General features: G+C 42.6%; 1 protein-coding gene across 1 annotated transcript in view; it reads left to right on the top strand.

Annotated features, from left to right (window-relative positions):
* ATP8A2 (ATPase phospholipid transporting 8A2) overlaps positions 1-12,098 on the top strand; it is a 391,847-nt gene that overhangs the window by 162,084 nt on the left and 217,665 nt on the right. The window contains exon 24 of the mRNA XM_024753564.1: positions 22-194. Within this exon, the coding sequence (XP_024609332.1) occupies positions 22-194 (173 nt within the window). The remainder of the gene's footprint in view (positions 1-21; positions 195-12,098) is intronic.

Below are 12,098 nucleotides of genomic sequence, written 5' to 3'. Positions count from 1 at the left end.
CCCCCCCCGCCCTTGTTTCAGGCCACGCGGGCAGCCATTACTCAGCACTGCGCTGACCTTGGGAGTCTTCTGGGCAAGGAGAACGACGCGGCCCTCATCATCGACGGGCACACCCTGAAGTACGCGCTGTCCTTCGAGGTCAGGAGAAGCTTCCTGGACTTGGCCCTCTCGTGCAAAGCGGTCATATGCTGCAGGTAGGCTCACGGAGGCTGCCCGAGACTCATATTCTGACTTGTCTGAGTCCTGGGTTTACGTGAAAGAACCATTCATGGGAATAAGCTTTGGGGAAAAAACAAAAAGCAAAACAATAATACACATTCAACTGTCCACTCGCAGATTGCGCGCAAGGCGGTTAGTGGTTTTTGCATTTTTGTTTTGTTTATTGACTTCTGAGCAGATCAGAGTGATCAAAGCCAGGGTCTCTGGTCATATTCACATAGGTAAAATGAAACACTCGGCCTCAAGCTCGTGGGATGTTGGAAGGGTCCCAAGGACTTGGTTCCTTGGTTCCGGACGGATGCTCTCAACTTCCAAGTCTTGTGGGATTTGGATGCCTCTTTCCTGACGGACAGTCGGTGCTTCTTTTCAGTCCACAAGGAGTTTTGGCTGCGGACCGTGCTGTGACAATTTTTGTTTTAAGATCTAACCAGATGCCCCTGCTGGCTTTTCTCGAAATCTGGGAAGGGTTTTTAGGGTGGGATTGTTAACAACCCATTGACTACTGGCTATACAAGGTCCAGTTTTGATAGAGATTTGAAAGTCAGGCAAATTATAGGCAGACCTGGGAGATACTATAGGTTTGTTTCTAGGCCACCACAATAAAGCGAATATTGCAATAACACAGGTCAGGGGAATTTTTTGGTTTCTCAGTGTGTGTATAAGTTATTTTTACGCTATACTGTAGTCTGTTAAGTGTGCAGTAACATTGTAAAAAAATGTACAAGTCAGAAATATCTTATTGCTAAAAATACGCTAACCATCACCTGAGCCTTCAGCCGCGGTCGTTTTTGCTGTCCAGGGTTTGAAATATTTTAAGAATTACCAAAAAGTGACACAGAGTCACAGAGATACAAAGTGAACAGATGCTGTTGGAAAAAAGAGCACCAGTAGATTTGCCCAGCTCAGGGTTGCCACAAGCTTTCAGTTTGTAAAAAACACAGTATCTGGTGAAGTGCAATAAGGCAAAGCACGATAGAAAGAGAATAAACTAAATAGAGACGAGTGGCACCACCCCAGTTTTGCAGCAAACAACTTGAAAGGTGAGAGGGGAGCTTCCCGTCTCTGAAAGCACTGTGTCCAGGCAGCGCCTGGTATGTGGTGGTTAAATGCTCAATGCATATTGCTGGATTAATCATTTCCTTGTTGCCTGTTCTTGTATTTTACGGTTATACACTTTTCATACATTGTTTCCTTTGATACTTTCTCAGAAGCCTGTTATCAAGATGCTTTGAACTTCCTTGCTGTTTTAGTCTCTGAGGAACGCCTCCTGTGGGTCTGAGCCTGGTGCAGTTAGAATAACCGTTGTCACATTGACAAGTGGCCTTGCCATTTCTGCCTTACCCGAAGGCCCTGGTGGTGCCACGCCTCTCTGCCCAGACCACAGGACCCTGCCCGCTGGGGATGCCCAGCCAGTCTGAGGGCCCCACTGCCCTGCCAGCAGGAAGGTCTTCTCTCCCAGGTCTCCCCAGCCCTGCCCCCTCCCCCTACTGGTTTCTGTACGAGACCAAAGAATCTGTTCTCACTGTCTCCACGAGTACACCTCCCCGCAGAGCCCTGACCGTCTGTCTTCACATAATGATATTCCCTGTCTTTTTTTTTTGCTGTCCTGATCCCTTTTCTTAATTCGGAACCTGCCACCGAAGGCCAGGGAGCGCTGGAGGCTGGTGGAGCCTCCGTGCTGGAGAGAAATGTTGCTTTTGTGCCTGTGGCTGTAGGACATCTGAGGACCATGGGGGCGAGGAACAGATTCAAATGTGCTTGAAACAATGGATGAGAAGCCCATTTTGCCTGGAAGTCGGGACGCTCAGTACAGCTCTGAGGGACCTGAGACAGTGAGGGATGATCAGAGCATCTGGAAATGAAAGACCGTGCTTCCTGGTTTTATGGTGGTCCCCTCCCTTTTTAATTTATTTTTTGTTTTGTTTTTGTTTTTGTTTTTTTTTTGCGGTACTCGGGCCTCTCACTGCTGTGGCCTCCCCCGCCGCGGAGCACAGCCTCCGGACGCGCGGGCTCGGCGGCCATGGCTCACGGGCCCAGCCGCTCCGCGGCATGTGGGATCTTCCCAGACCGGGGCACGAACCCGCGTCCCTGCATCGGCAGGCGGACTGTCAACCGCTGCGCCACCAGGAAAGCCCTGTTGATACTTTTTGACTATTATGAGTAATGCTGCTATGAAGATTCATGTACAAGGTTTTGTATGGATTTATGTGTTTATTTCTCTTGGGTACACACCCAGGAGGGAAAGTGGTGGGTCAGGAAGTAACTGTATATTTAACCTTTGGAGGAACCGTCTGACTGGCTTCCAAAGTGACTGCCCCGTTTTATATTCTCACTAGCAGTGTGTGAAGGTTCCAGTTTCTCCACATGTAGGCTAACGCTTGTTATTATCCATCTTTTGATTGGGTATCCTAGTAGGTGTGAGGCGATTCCTCATTGTGGGTTTTTTTAAATTTTTTTACTATTTATTTGGTTGCGCTGGGTCTTAGTTGCGGCAGGCGGGCTCTGTAGTTGCAGCTCACCAGCTCCTTAGCTGCAGCATGCATGTGGGATCTAGTTCCCTGAACAGGGATCGAACCCGGGCCCCCTGCATTGGGACTGTGGAGTCTTATCCACTGCACCACCAGAGAAGTCTGTCATTGTGGTTTTGATAGGCACTTCCCTGATGGTTGATGATGCTAAGAATCTTTTCATATGCTTATTGGCCATTTATATATCTTGTTTGGAGAAATGTCTGTTCAAGTCCTTTGCACATTTTTTTAATGGGATTATTTGTCTCTTGTATTATTGAGTTGTAAGAGTTCTTTATGTATTCTGGATAAACTATTTATCAGATATATAATTTACAAATATTTTTTCTCCTTCTGTAGGCTGTCTTTTCATTTTCTCAGTGGTACTGTTTGTGGCACAAAAGATGTTAATTTTCATGAAGCATTTTTTCTTCTGTCCCTTGTGTTTTGGTGTCGTTATCTAACAAGCCCACTTTTCTGAGCAGTTGGCACTGCGCTTTCTTTCCTGGATTCCACTGGGGAGGTTTAGATGAGGGACATACACAGGGCAAGAAGGCTAGAAAGAATGATGGGGAAGGACTTTCTCACAATTTCCCCCTTTGGGTCTACGTTGTTAAGTGGCTGGGTAGGCGGCACCTGATGTCTACGAAGTGTCACCACCCGAGGTGATCACTGTCTCACGTAGAGCCTGAGGTCACGGTGAGAAAGTCAACGGTCCCCAGCAGTTGCCGCATTAGGGAGCCATCACCGCGCTGTGGGGGTGAGCAGAGACACACCACACCAGAAACAGCAAGAGATGCGGAAAATCTGGTAAACTGTAAATCATAGCACACGTGCTCTAACTTCATGGTTTTTCAGAGGGAAATCAGAACGAGTCCATTTGGATTCTCAGGGGAGAGCCAGGAATGCCTTCCAGGCTCTACGGGAGTACGCGCTCTGCTTGCCAGGTGCTTGATACCAAAGAAAAACATCTTTTTCCCCTTCTGACTGTGACTGCGCTCAGAGGGCTTCGTGTGTCACATCACGCTGTACCCCTAACGGCTCCACAGGAAGGCGTTCAAACTGGAATTGGCGCTGAAAGAGGAAATTTCAAATTAAATACGGTTACTGTCTACAAAATAGAAACACTAATTGAGAAAAGGAATCCAGGATAGTGCACTGTTTTACCTTCAGGAGACGTTTCTTGGCTGCTCTCATACTTCAGATTAAGGAAAAGAAAAAAAAAACCCACAGACTTTTTTTTTTTAAGCACTCACTTTTCAGATATGCTTTCTATTCATTGAGAATTTAAACTTAAGTGAAATTTAATATGTGACTTCAAATATAAGGTCCACCTTTTCACACTTTTCATCTTTAAAATGCAATAGTTATAAAAGTTACCCTTTTCTCCAATAACAAAGTAGTTTTTTTTTTTTTTTTCAGAAAATAAGTTTTCAGTGAAATCGTGAGGCACTGTCTCCCAGCTGTATTGATTCAGAGACTGGCAAAGGTTGTGTGAAAATGGATAAATACTTTTAAACTAAAACAGTGCTTCAGGCAGCAGAAAGAGGGGAAGTAGAAGAATTTGTTAAAGATTTTGCTGAGATTGGAATCACACTCTTTTGCCAATTACACATTGCCATTCCCGAGTATTTTACATGTGGTTAAAATCCTCAAAAAGTCATCATCTGGTCAACGGAACAGTTACCGGTCAATGTGGACGGCAGTTTACTGTTGTCTGGCAGGGGTGTTATTTGTTGAGGTGTAAACTGCTTCGTCCAGTAAGATCTTTATTTTAGGCTTGATATTTGCCGTTCCTGGGCATCGTAGGAGAACAGAGACAAGACTGGTCTTTGCCTTAAGTGCGAATGATGAATGTGTGTCTGTAGCCCTTGCCTCTCGTGCACGCCCCTCCTCCTTGAAATCGGACCTCCTCCAGGAAGACCTCCATCTTGCCATATGCACAGCCTCTCAATTCCTTTCTGGATTCGTCCTCAGCCTCTGATATCCAGGGCTCCCCTTGGATTCTGTTTCCGTGACACCCCCCCTCTTCTCCCTAGTTATGTGTCCCCCCGCCATGGGCTCTTTCACAGCACCTTTGAAATGCTGTACTTCCAGGGTTTGCCCTTGGCCCTGTTGTATTCCCACCCCGCGTCTTTCTCTGGCATGTGTCCTCTGGCCATCTACCTTCTCCATTAGTGATCCTCAGCACTAGCTTCCCACTGAATCATCTGGAGAACTTAAAACATGTTCTCCTCAAAAAGTTAAACCTAGAATTACCACATGACCCGGCCATTTCCCTCCTGGATAAATACCCAAAAGAATGAAAACAGGTAATCAAGCAAATACTTGTATGTGCGCGTTCGTGACAGCACGAGTCATAATGGCCAAAAGGTGGACACAACCCAAGTGTCGATCGATGGATGAATGGGCAAGCAGAATGTGGTCTGTCCATACAGTGGACTCTTTTTCAGCCGTAAGAAGGAATGAAGCACTGATACATGCTACAGCATGGATATACCTCGAAAACATAGGTAGGGAAAGAAGCCGGTCACAAAAGACCACGTATTATAGGATTCCATTCCTATGACATATTCGGAATAAGCACATCCATCCAGAGGGAACGCAGGTTAGTGGTTTTCAGGGGCTGGGGGAGGAGGAATTGGGAGTGACGTTTTAGTGGGTACGAGGTCTCCTTTTGGGGATGATAGTGTTCTGGAACTCGATAGGGATGATGGTTGCACAGCATTTTGTACATGTACTGAATGCTACTGAATTGTTACACTTTAAGTGGTTAATTTTATGTTAACTTTACCTTAAAGATATAGGCAAATGAACAAAAGAACTCATCCCTTGAATTGAAATGTTTGTTGAATGAAAAAAATGAAATGTTGGATGGAAGTTTTATTTATTTGCACAAAATTTTTGTTGAGAGACAACAAACAAAGAAGGTCGTGATCCCCAGATCGTACCCCAGAACAATTAAAGCAGAAGTCTAGGAAGTTTACGAACTTCCAGGTGGCTCTGATGTGTAGTCAGGGTTGAGAGTAGATGACCTTCCCAGTCTGCGTGTCCAGCGTGGCCTCTTCCTTGAGCTCCAGATCTGTAGGTCCATCTGCACCTGGGATTTTTCACACTGACGTTCTCGGGCACCTTTAGTTGAAATGTGACTGAGCAGGTCACCATCCTCTCTGGTCCCCGCACTGCCTCATCCCTGCTGGTCTCCCCACTGGTCCTCCCAGTTTACTGTCTCAGTGATACAGTACAGCGGTACTCCTCTCCGTTGCCAGGGTCTTCCCATAGCGGAACAGGCAGGATGTTATATCCAAGGGACTTTTAGAGAGACTAAACCGTATAAACAAATTACGATGTCGGGGTCTGAAACTGCAGTCTCGCGATTTGTTGATCTTTGATAAGGGTTGTCTTGGTCTTTATAAATGAGGAAATAAGAGCCTGAGACAAGTCACATCATCTCGCCCCCGGGTTCAGCAAGTGATAGAGGCGTTAGCCGCGCTTCCTGGATCTGAATGAGATCAGGGCCTCTGCTCTTGAGTCATGTAATTGTCTCTGCCAGCAGAGCCATGGTCCCATGTTTATTACTGTCAAGACTCAGTTTCAGATGAAAGGTTTGGCTTTTAACACATTTTTCAAAAAGTAGAATTTGTTTACACTGATTTAGCGTAAAGTCTTGTGGGATTTATCATTCTCCGGGGGATAACAGTCATGTAGAAAATGGGTAAACCGTTTTCAGTGTGTTGAAGGAGTCCTCTGTTCTCTCTTCCTTGTTTTCCTTTACTTAAAACGACCGTCTTTCTTGTTTTCTCATTTTTCCTTTTTCTGTGCAGCTCTTTATTTCTGTCAAAATGGGGATCAATTTCGTAGGCACAGATGGGAGCTGGGGGGACACCTCGACCTCTTGAGAACATTGAGAAGTTTAAAAGGTTTGTATTGTCAGGAAAAGAGTCATGAAAGAGTCATCAGGGTTCCCCTTGTGAGGGAGCTGATAGATGGCCTCACTGCAGCCCCCTGCAAACACAGGGGATGCTTAGGGCCCCAGTGCCGCCACCCGGGCAGACGTGATTTATGGCTTTGAGTCTCTGGGCAGGAGATGGAGTGGAAGGAAAACATCACAGCAGAGATTTCCCCCTGATTGTGCAAATTAGGGACCTCAGAAGACATCATTTATTTTCTCCAATGTGTTTAGACTTCTGTCTTTCGGGATCGATTTGAAGATAAACATGTATGTACTTACTCTGATACCACAGGAGTAAAGACACTCCAGAGGAGAGGGCTGAGGGGGTACAACCAATGTTTCCAGAAACTTTCGGGGCTGATTTTGCTAATTGTAGAGTGATTTATATTTCTTGTAGAGAAAAGTTAGAAAGGGCAGATAAATAAGAAGAAAGAACACAGCATTCACAGTCCCGTAGACTAGAGATCATTACTGTTAGCAATTGGTATTTAAATGTAGATCTTTTTCAGTTAAAATGCTTTTTCTTGAAAGAGCGTTAGCCAGTTCGCAATATGTAAAGTGAAAAGATGCTAGACAGTTTCTACGGCAAATAGTAACATAAAATGTGTTTTAAAAAAGCTTTGTAGTGTTCTGTTATGAAAACACAATGGTTGGTTTAATTTATTCCTAGTTGTTGAATATTCAGGTTAAGAGGGTTTTCTTCCACTATTTTAAATATCACTATGAATAAGATTTTTGTAGCTCAGTCTTTGCGAGGACACTTGATGATTTCCGTACAATAAAAATGCATTTCAAGAGTAAGCAACATAGGGACTTCCCTGGTGGCGCAGTGGTTAAGAATCCACCTGCCAGTGCAGGGGACACGGGTTCGATCCCTGATCCGAGAAGATCCCACATGCCGCGGAGCAACTAAGCCCGTGCGCCACAGCTACTGAGCTTGCGCTCTATGGCCCGCGAGCCACAGCTACTGAGCCCACATGCATAGAGCCCGTGCTCTGCAACAGGAGAAGCCACCGCAATGAGAAGCCCGCGCACCGCAAGGAAGAGTAGCCCCTGCTTGCTGCAACTAGAGAAAGCCCGCGCGCAGCAGCGAAGACCCAACGCAGCCAAAAATATATAAATAAAATAAATAAATTAAAAAAAAAAAGTAAGCAGCACAGAAATTTGCAAAAGTATCTGTGCCCATTCCCTAGGAAAGCGAAGGGATGTGTCTTAGGTACTGTCAGTAGCTCACTCCCTGCCTGGTTGGGAGACACGTGCTGTCCTCTGTGTAGTCAGCAGAGCTGGGCTTTGTTAGTCTCACTTGGAAAAGGGAGCAGATTATTTTGTGGCAGGACACATATGAGCAGACTCTAGAAAGAAACTGATGCTGCATTTTTACACACTGACAGTCTGTCGTTCCCACGACTGGCTCGGTCTTATACCCATTTTGCGGACTCTCTGAAGCCTCTGACGCGCTTATCCAAACCCTGTGCATCTGTCCTCCCTGGGGACTGCTCCTGTGGAAAGGAATTGCCTCTTCCCGCTTGGTCTCCACTCCAGCTGGAGGTGTGATGGACGCTAAGACATCTCAGGATGCTGTGCATTTGTTGTGTGGTATCTTTCAGCCTGTGAACCATCCCCAAGAATCGTATCAAAACAGAGTTCAGACACACTAATTAAAATTGTACCACCAATCATGTTTTGATTGGCCTCTATGTTGGTGGGGATCCAGTCATCCAGTTGTAAAAATAAAACTTTTCTTTGGTTTCTTTCATGGTGTGATTTCTCAGCATCCTACATGTTTAGTTAAAAGTCAGTTCCCTCCTTGGATCTTTTATTCCAGAGAGCGTTATTAACTTGTCGAGGTTGTAAGCCTATCCTTGGGTTGTTTGTATTATGGCTTAGTGTATGTTTGCCCATTTGTTGATTAAATGCAATTAAGGGAGAATTCATTTTTCAGACAGGTTTTTGGGGGTGAGCTCTAAAATGAATGCTATTATTTGAATGATTGCAACAATTTATGTGGTCCTAACTGGCCTTCTTGTTAGTCTGCAAAGATGAGTGCTCAGATGTAACAGGTCTTGGGCAGCATGTTGAATGAAAACAATTTCCAGAAGCCCAATGTTTAAGAAATGTTTTTCCACCCACAGGTTTTACTAGTATTTCTCTGGAATGAAAATTAGGCGGATGAAGATTTTGTAGTGTTGAAAAAAATCGCTTGCGTTCGCCATTGTGGAGACTGGCATATTTAGAGATTTCGGAGTATTAATCCAGAGTAGAAAAAGGAATCCCTTTCTAAACATTTCTAGCATAGAAAAAAATTCTTATTAAACTTTTGTAAAGCAAAGATAATTTCGGTGATGACTCATGTTTAGAAGTTCAAGACTGTTTTCATCTTAAATAACTATTTCAGGAAGTAATTTATGCTTATTCTGTGAGACCAACTTTAGACTTTTAGGGATTTCTATTATGTTTGATTCTCTCCTCCAGGTAAAAGTTACATGTTATCACTATTTATTTTATTTTTTTAAAAGATCTTTATTGGAGTGTAAGTTATCCATTCATCTGTTGATGGACACTTAGGTTGCTTCCATGTCCTGGCTATTGTAAATACAGCTGCAGTGAACATTGTGGTACAGGACTCTTTTTGAATTATGGTTTTCTCAGAGTATACGCTCAGCAGTGGGATTGCTGGGTCGTATGGTAGTTCTATTTTTCGTTTTTTAAGGAACCTCCATACTGTTCTCCATAGTGGTTGTATCAATTTACATTCCCACCAACACTGCAGGAGATTCCCTTTTCACCACACCCTTTCCAGCATTTATTGTTCTAGATTTTTTGATAATGGCTATTCTGACCAGCATGAGGTGATACCTCATTGTAGTTTTGATTTGCATTTCTCTAATAATTAGAGATGTTGAGCATCTTTTCATGTGCCTCTTGGCCATTGTATGTCTTCCTTGGTAAAATGTCTATTTAGGTCTTCTGCCTACTTTTTAACTGGATTGTTTTTCTTTTGATATTGAGCTCCATGAGCTGTTTGTATATTTTGGAGATTAATCCTTTGTCTGTTGTCTCATTTGCAAATATTTTCTCCCATTCTGAGGCTTGTCTTTTTGTCTTGTGTATGGTTTCCTTTCTGTGCAAAAGCTTTGAAGTTTAATTACGTTCCATTTGTTTAATTTTGTTTTTATTTCCATTACTCTAGGAGGTGGGTCAAAAAAGATCTTGCTGTGGTTTATGTCAAAGAGTGTTTTTCCTCTGTTTTCCTCTAAGAGTTTAATAGTGTCTGGCCTTAGATTTGGGTCTTTAATCCATTTGGAGTTTATTTTTGTGTATAGTGTTAGGGAGTGCTCTAATTTCATTCTTTTACATGTAGCTGTCCAGTTTTCCCAGCACCACTTATTGAAGAGGCTGTCTTTTCTCTATTGTACGTTCTTGCCTCCTTTGTTGTAAATTAGGTGCCCATATGTGCATGGGTTTATCTCTGGGCTTTCTATCCTGTACCATTGATCTGTATTTCTGTTTTTGTGCCAGTACCATACTGTCTTGATTACTGTAGCTTTGTGGTATAGTTTGAAGTCAGGGAGCCTGATTCCTCCAACTCCGCTTTTCTTTCTCAAGATTGCTTTGGCTATTCGGGGTCTTTTGTGTTTCCATACGAATTGTAAAATTTTTTGTTCTAATCTGTGAATCATGCCACTGGTAGTTTGATAGCGATTGCAATGAATCTGTAGATTGCTTTGGGTAGTATAGTCATTTTCACAATACTGATTTTTCCAATCCAAGAACATGGAATATTTCTCCATCAGTTTATGTCATCTTTGATTTCTTCCATCAGTGTTTTATAGTTTTCTGAGTACAAGTCTTTCACCTCCTTAGGCAGGTTTATTCCTAGGTATTTTATGCTTTTTGTTGCGATGGTAAACGGGATTGTTTCCTTAATTTCTCTTTCTGATTTTTCGTTGTTGGTGTATAGGAATGGCAGAGATTTCTGTGCATTAACTTTTTATCCTGCAACCTTACCAGATTCATTGATCAGTTCTAGTAGTTTTCTGGTGGCATCTTTAGGATTTTCTATGTATAGTATCATGTCATCTGCAAACAGTGACAGTTTTACTTCTTCTTTTCCAGTTTGTATTCCTTTTATTTCTTTTCTTTCTCTGATTGCTGTGGTTAGGACTTCCAAAACTATGTTGAATAAGAGTGGTGAGAGTGGAGATCCTTGTCTTGTTCCTGATCTTAGTGGAAATGCTTTCAGTTTTTCACCATTGAGTATGATGCTTGCTGTGGGTTTGTCATATATGGCCTTTATTATGTTGAGGTAGGTTCCCTCTATGCCCATTTTCTGGAGAGTTTTTAATCATAAATTGCTGTTGAATTTTGTCAAAAGCCATTTCTACATCTATTGATATGATCATATGGTTTTTACTCCTTAATTTGTTAATGTGGTGTATCACATTGATTGATTTGCATATATCGAAGAATCCTTGCATCCCTGAGATAGATCCCACTTGATCATGGTGTATGATCCTTTCAGTGTGTTGTTGGATTCTGTTGGCTAGTATTTTGTTCAGGAGTTTTGCACCTATGTTCATCAGTGATACTGGTCTGTAATTTTCTTTTTTTGTGATATCTTTTTCTGGTTTTGGTATCAGTGTGATGGTGGTTTCGTAGGATGAATTTGGGAGTGTTTCTCCCTCTGCAATTTTTTGGAAGAGTTTGAGAAGAAGGATTGGTGTTAGCTCTTCTGTAAATGTTTGATAGAATTCGCCTGTGGAGCCACCTGGTCCTGGACTTCTGTTTGTTGGAAGATTTTTAATTATGGTTTCAATTTCATTACTTGTGATAGTATCGTCCATTTGTATTTTCTAATTCCTGGTTCAGTCTTGGAAAATTATACCTTTCCAAGAGTTTGTCCATTTCTTCATGGGTGTCCATTTTATTGGCATATAGTTGTTTGTAGTAGTCTCTTATAATCCTTTGTATTTCTTCAGTGTCAGTTGTGATTTCTCCTTTTTCATTTCTAATTTTATTGATTTGCATCCTCTCCTTTTTTTTCTTGATGAGTCTGGCTAAGGGTTTATCGATTTCGTTTATCTTCTCAAAGAACCAGCTTTTAGTTTTATTGAACTTTGCTTTTGTTTTCTTCATTTCTATTTCATTTATTTCTGCTCTGATCTTTATGATTTCTTCTACTGACTTTGGATTTTCTTTGCTCTTCTTTCTCTAGTTGTTTTAAGTCTTGAATGTTGGTGTGTTTATTGTTGTCCCAGAGGTCTCTGGGATTGTCTTCAATTCTTTTCATTCCTTTTTCTTTATTCTGCTCCTCGGCAGTTATTTCCACCATTTTGTCTTCCAGGTCACTTATTTCTTCTTCTGCCTCCGTTATTCTGTTGTTGATCCTTCTAATGTATTTTTCATTTCAGTTATTGTGT

Source organism: Neophocaena asiaeorientalis, unplaced genomic scaffold (genome assembly GCF_003031525.2).
Source record: "Neophocaena asiaeorientalis asiaeorientalis breed wild unplaced genomic scaffold, Neophocaena_asiaeorientalis_V1.1 scaffold443, whole genome shotgun sequence".
NCBI lineage: Eukaryota > Metazoa > Chordata > Mammalia > Artiodactyla > Phocoenidae > Neophocaena > Neophocaena asiaeorientalis.
Note: the sequence above shows the minus strand (reverse complement) of the source record. Positions and strands in the feature narration are given on the sequence as shown.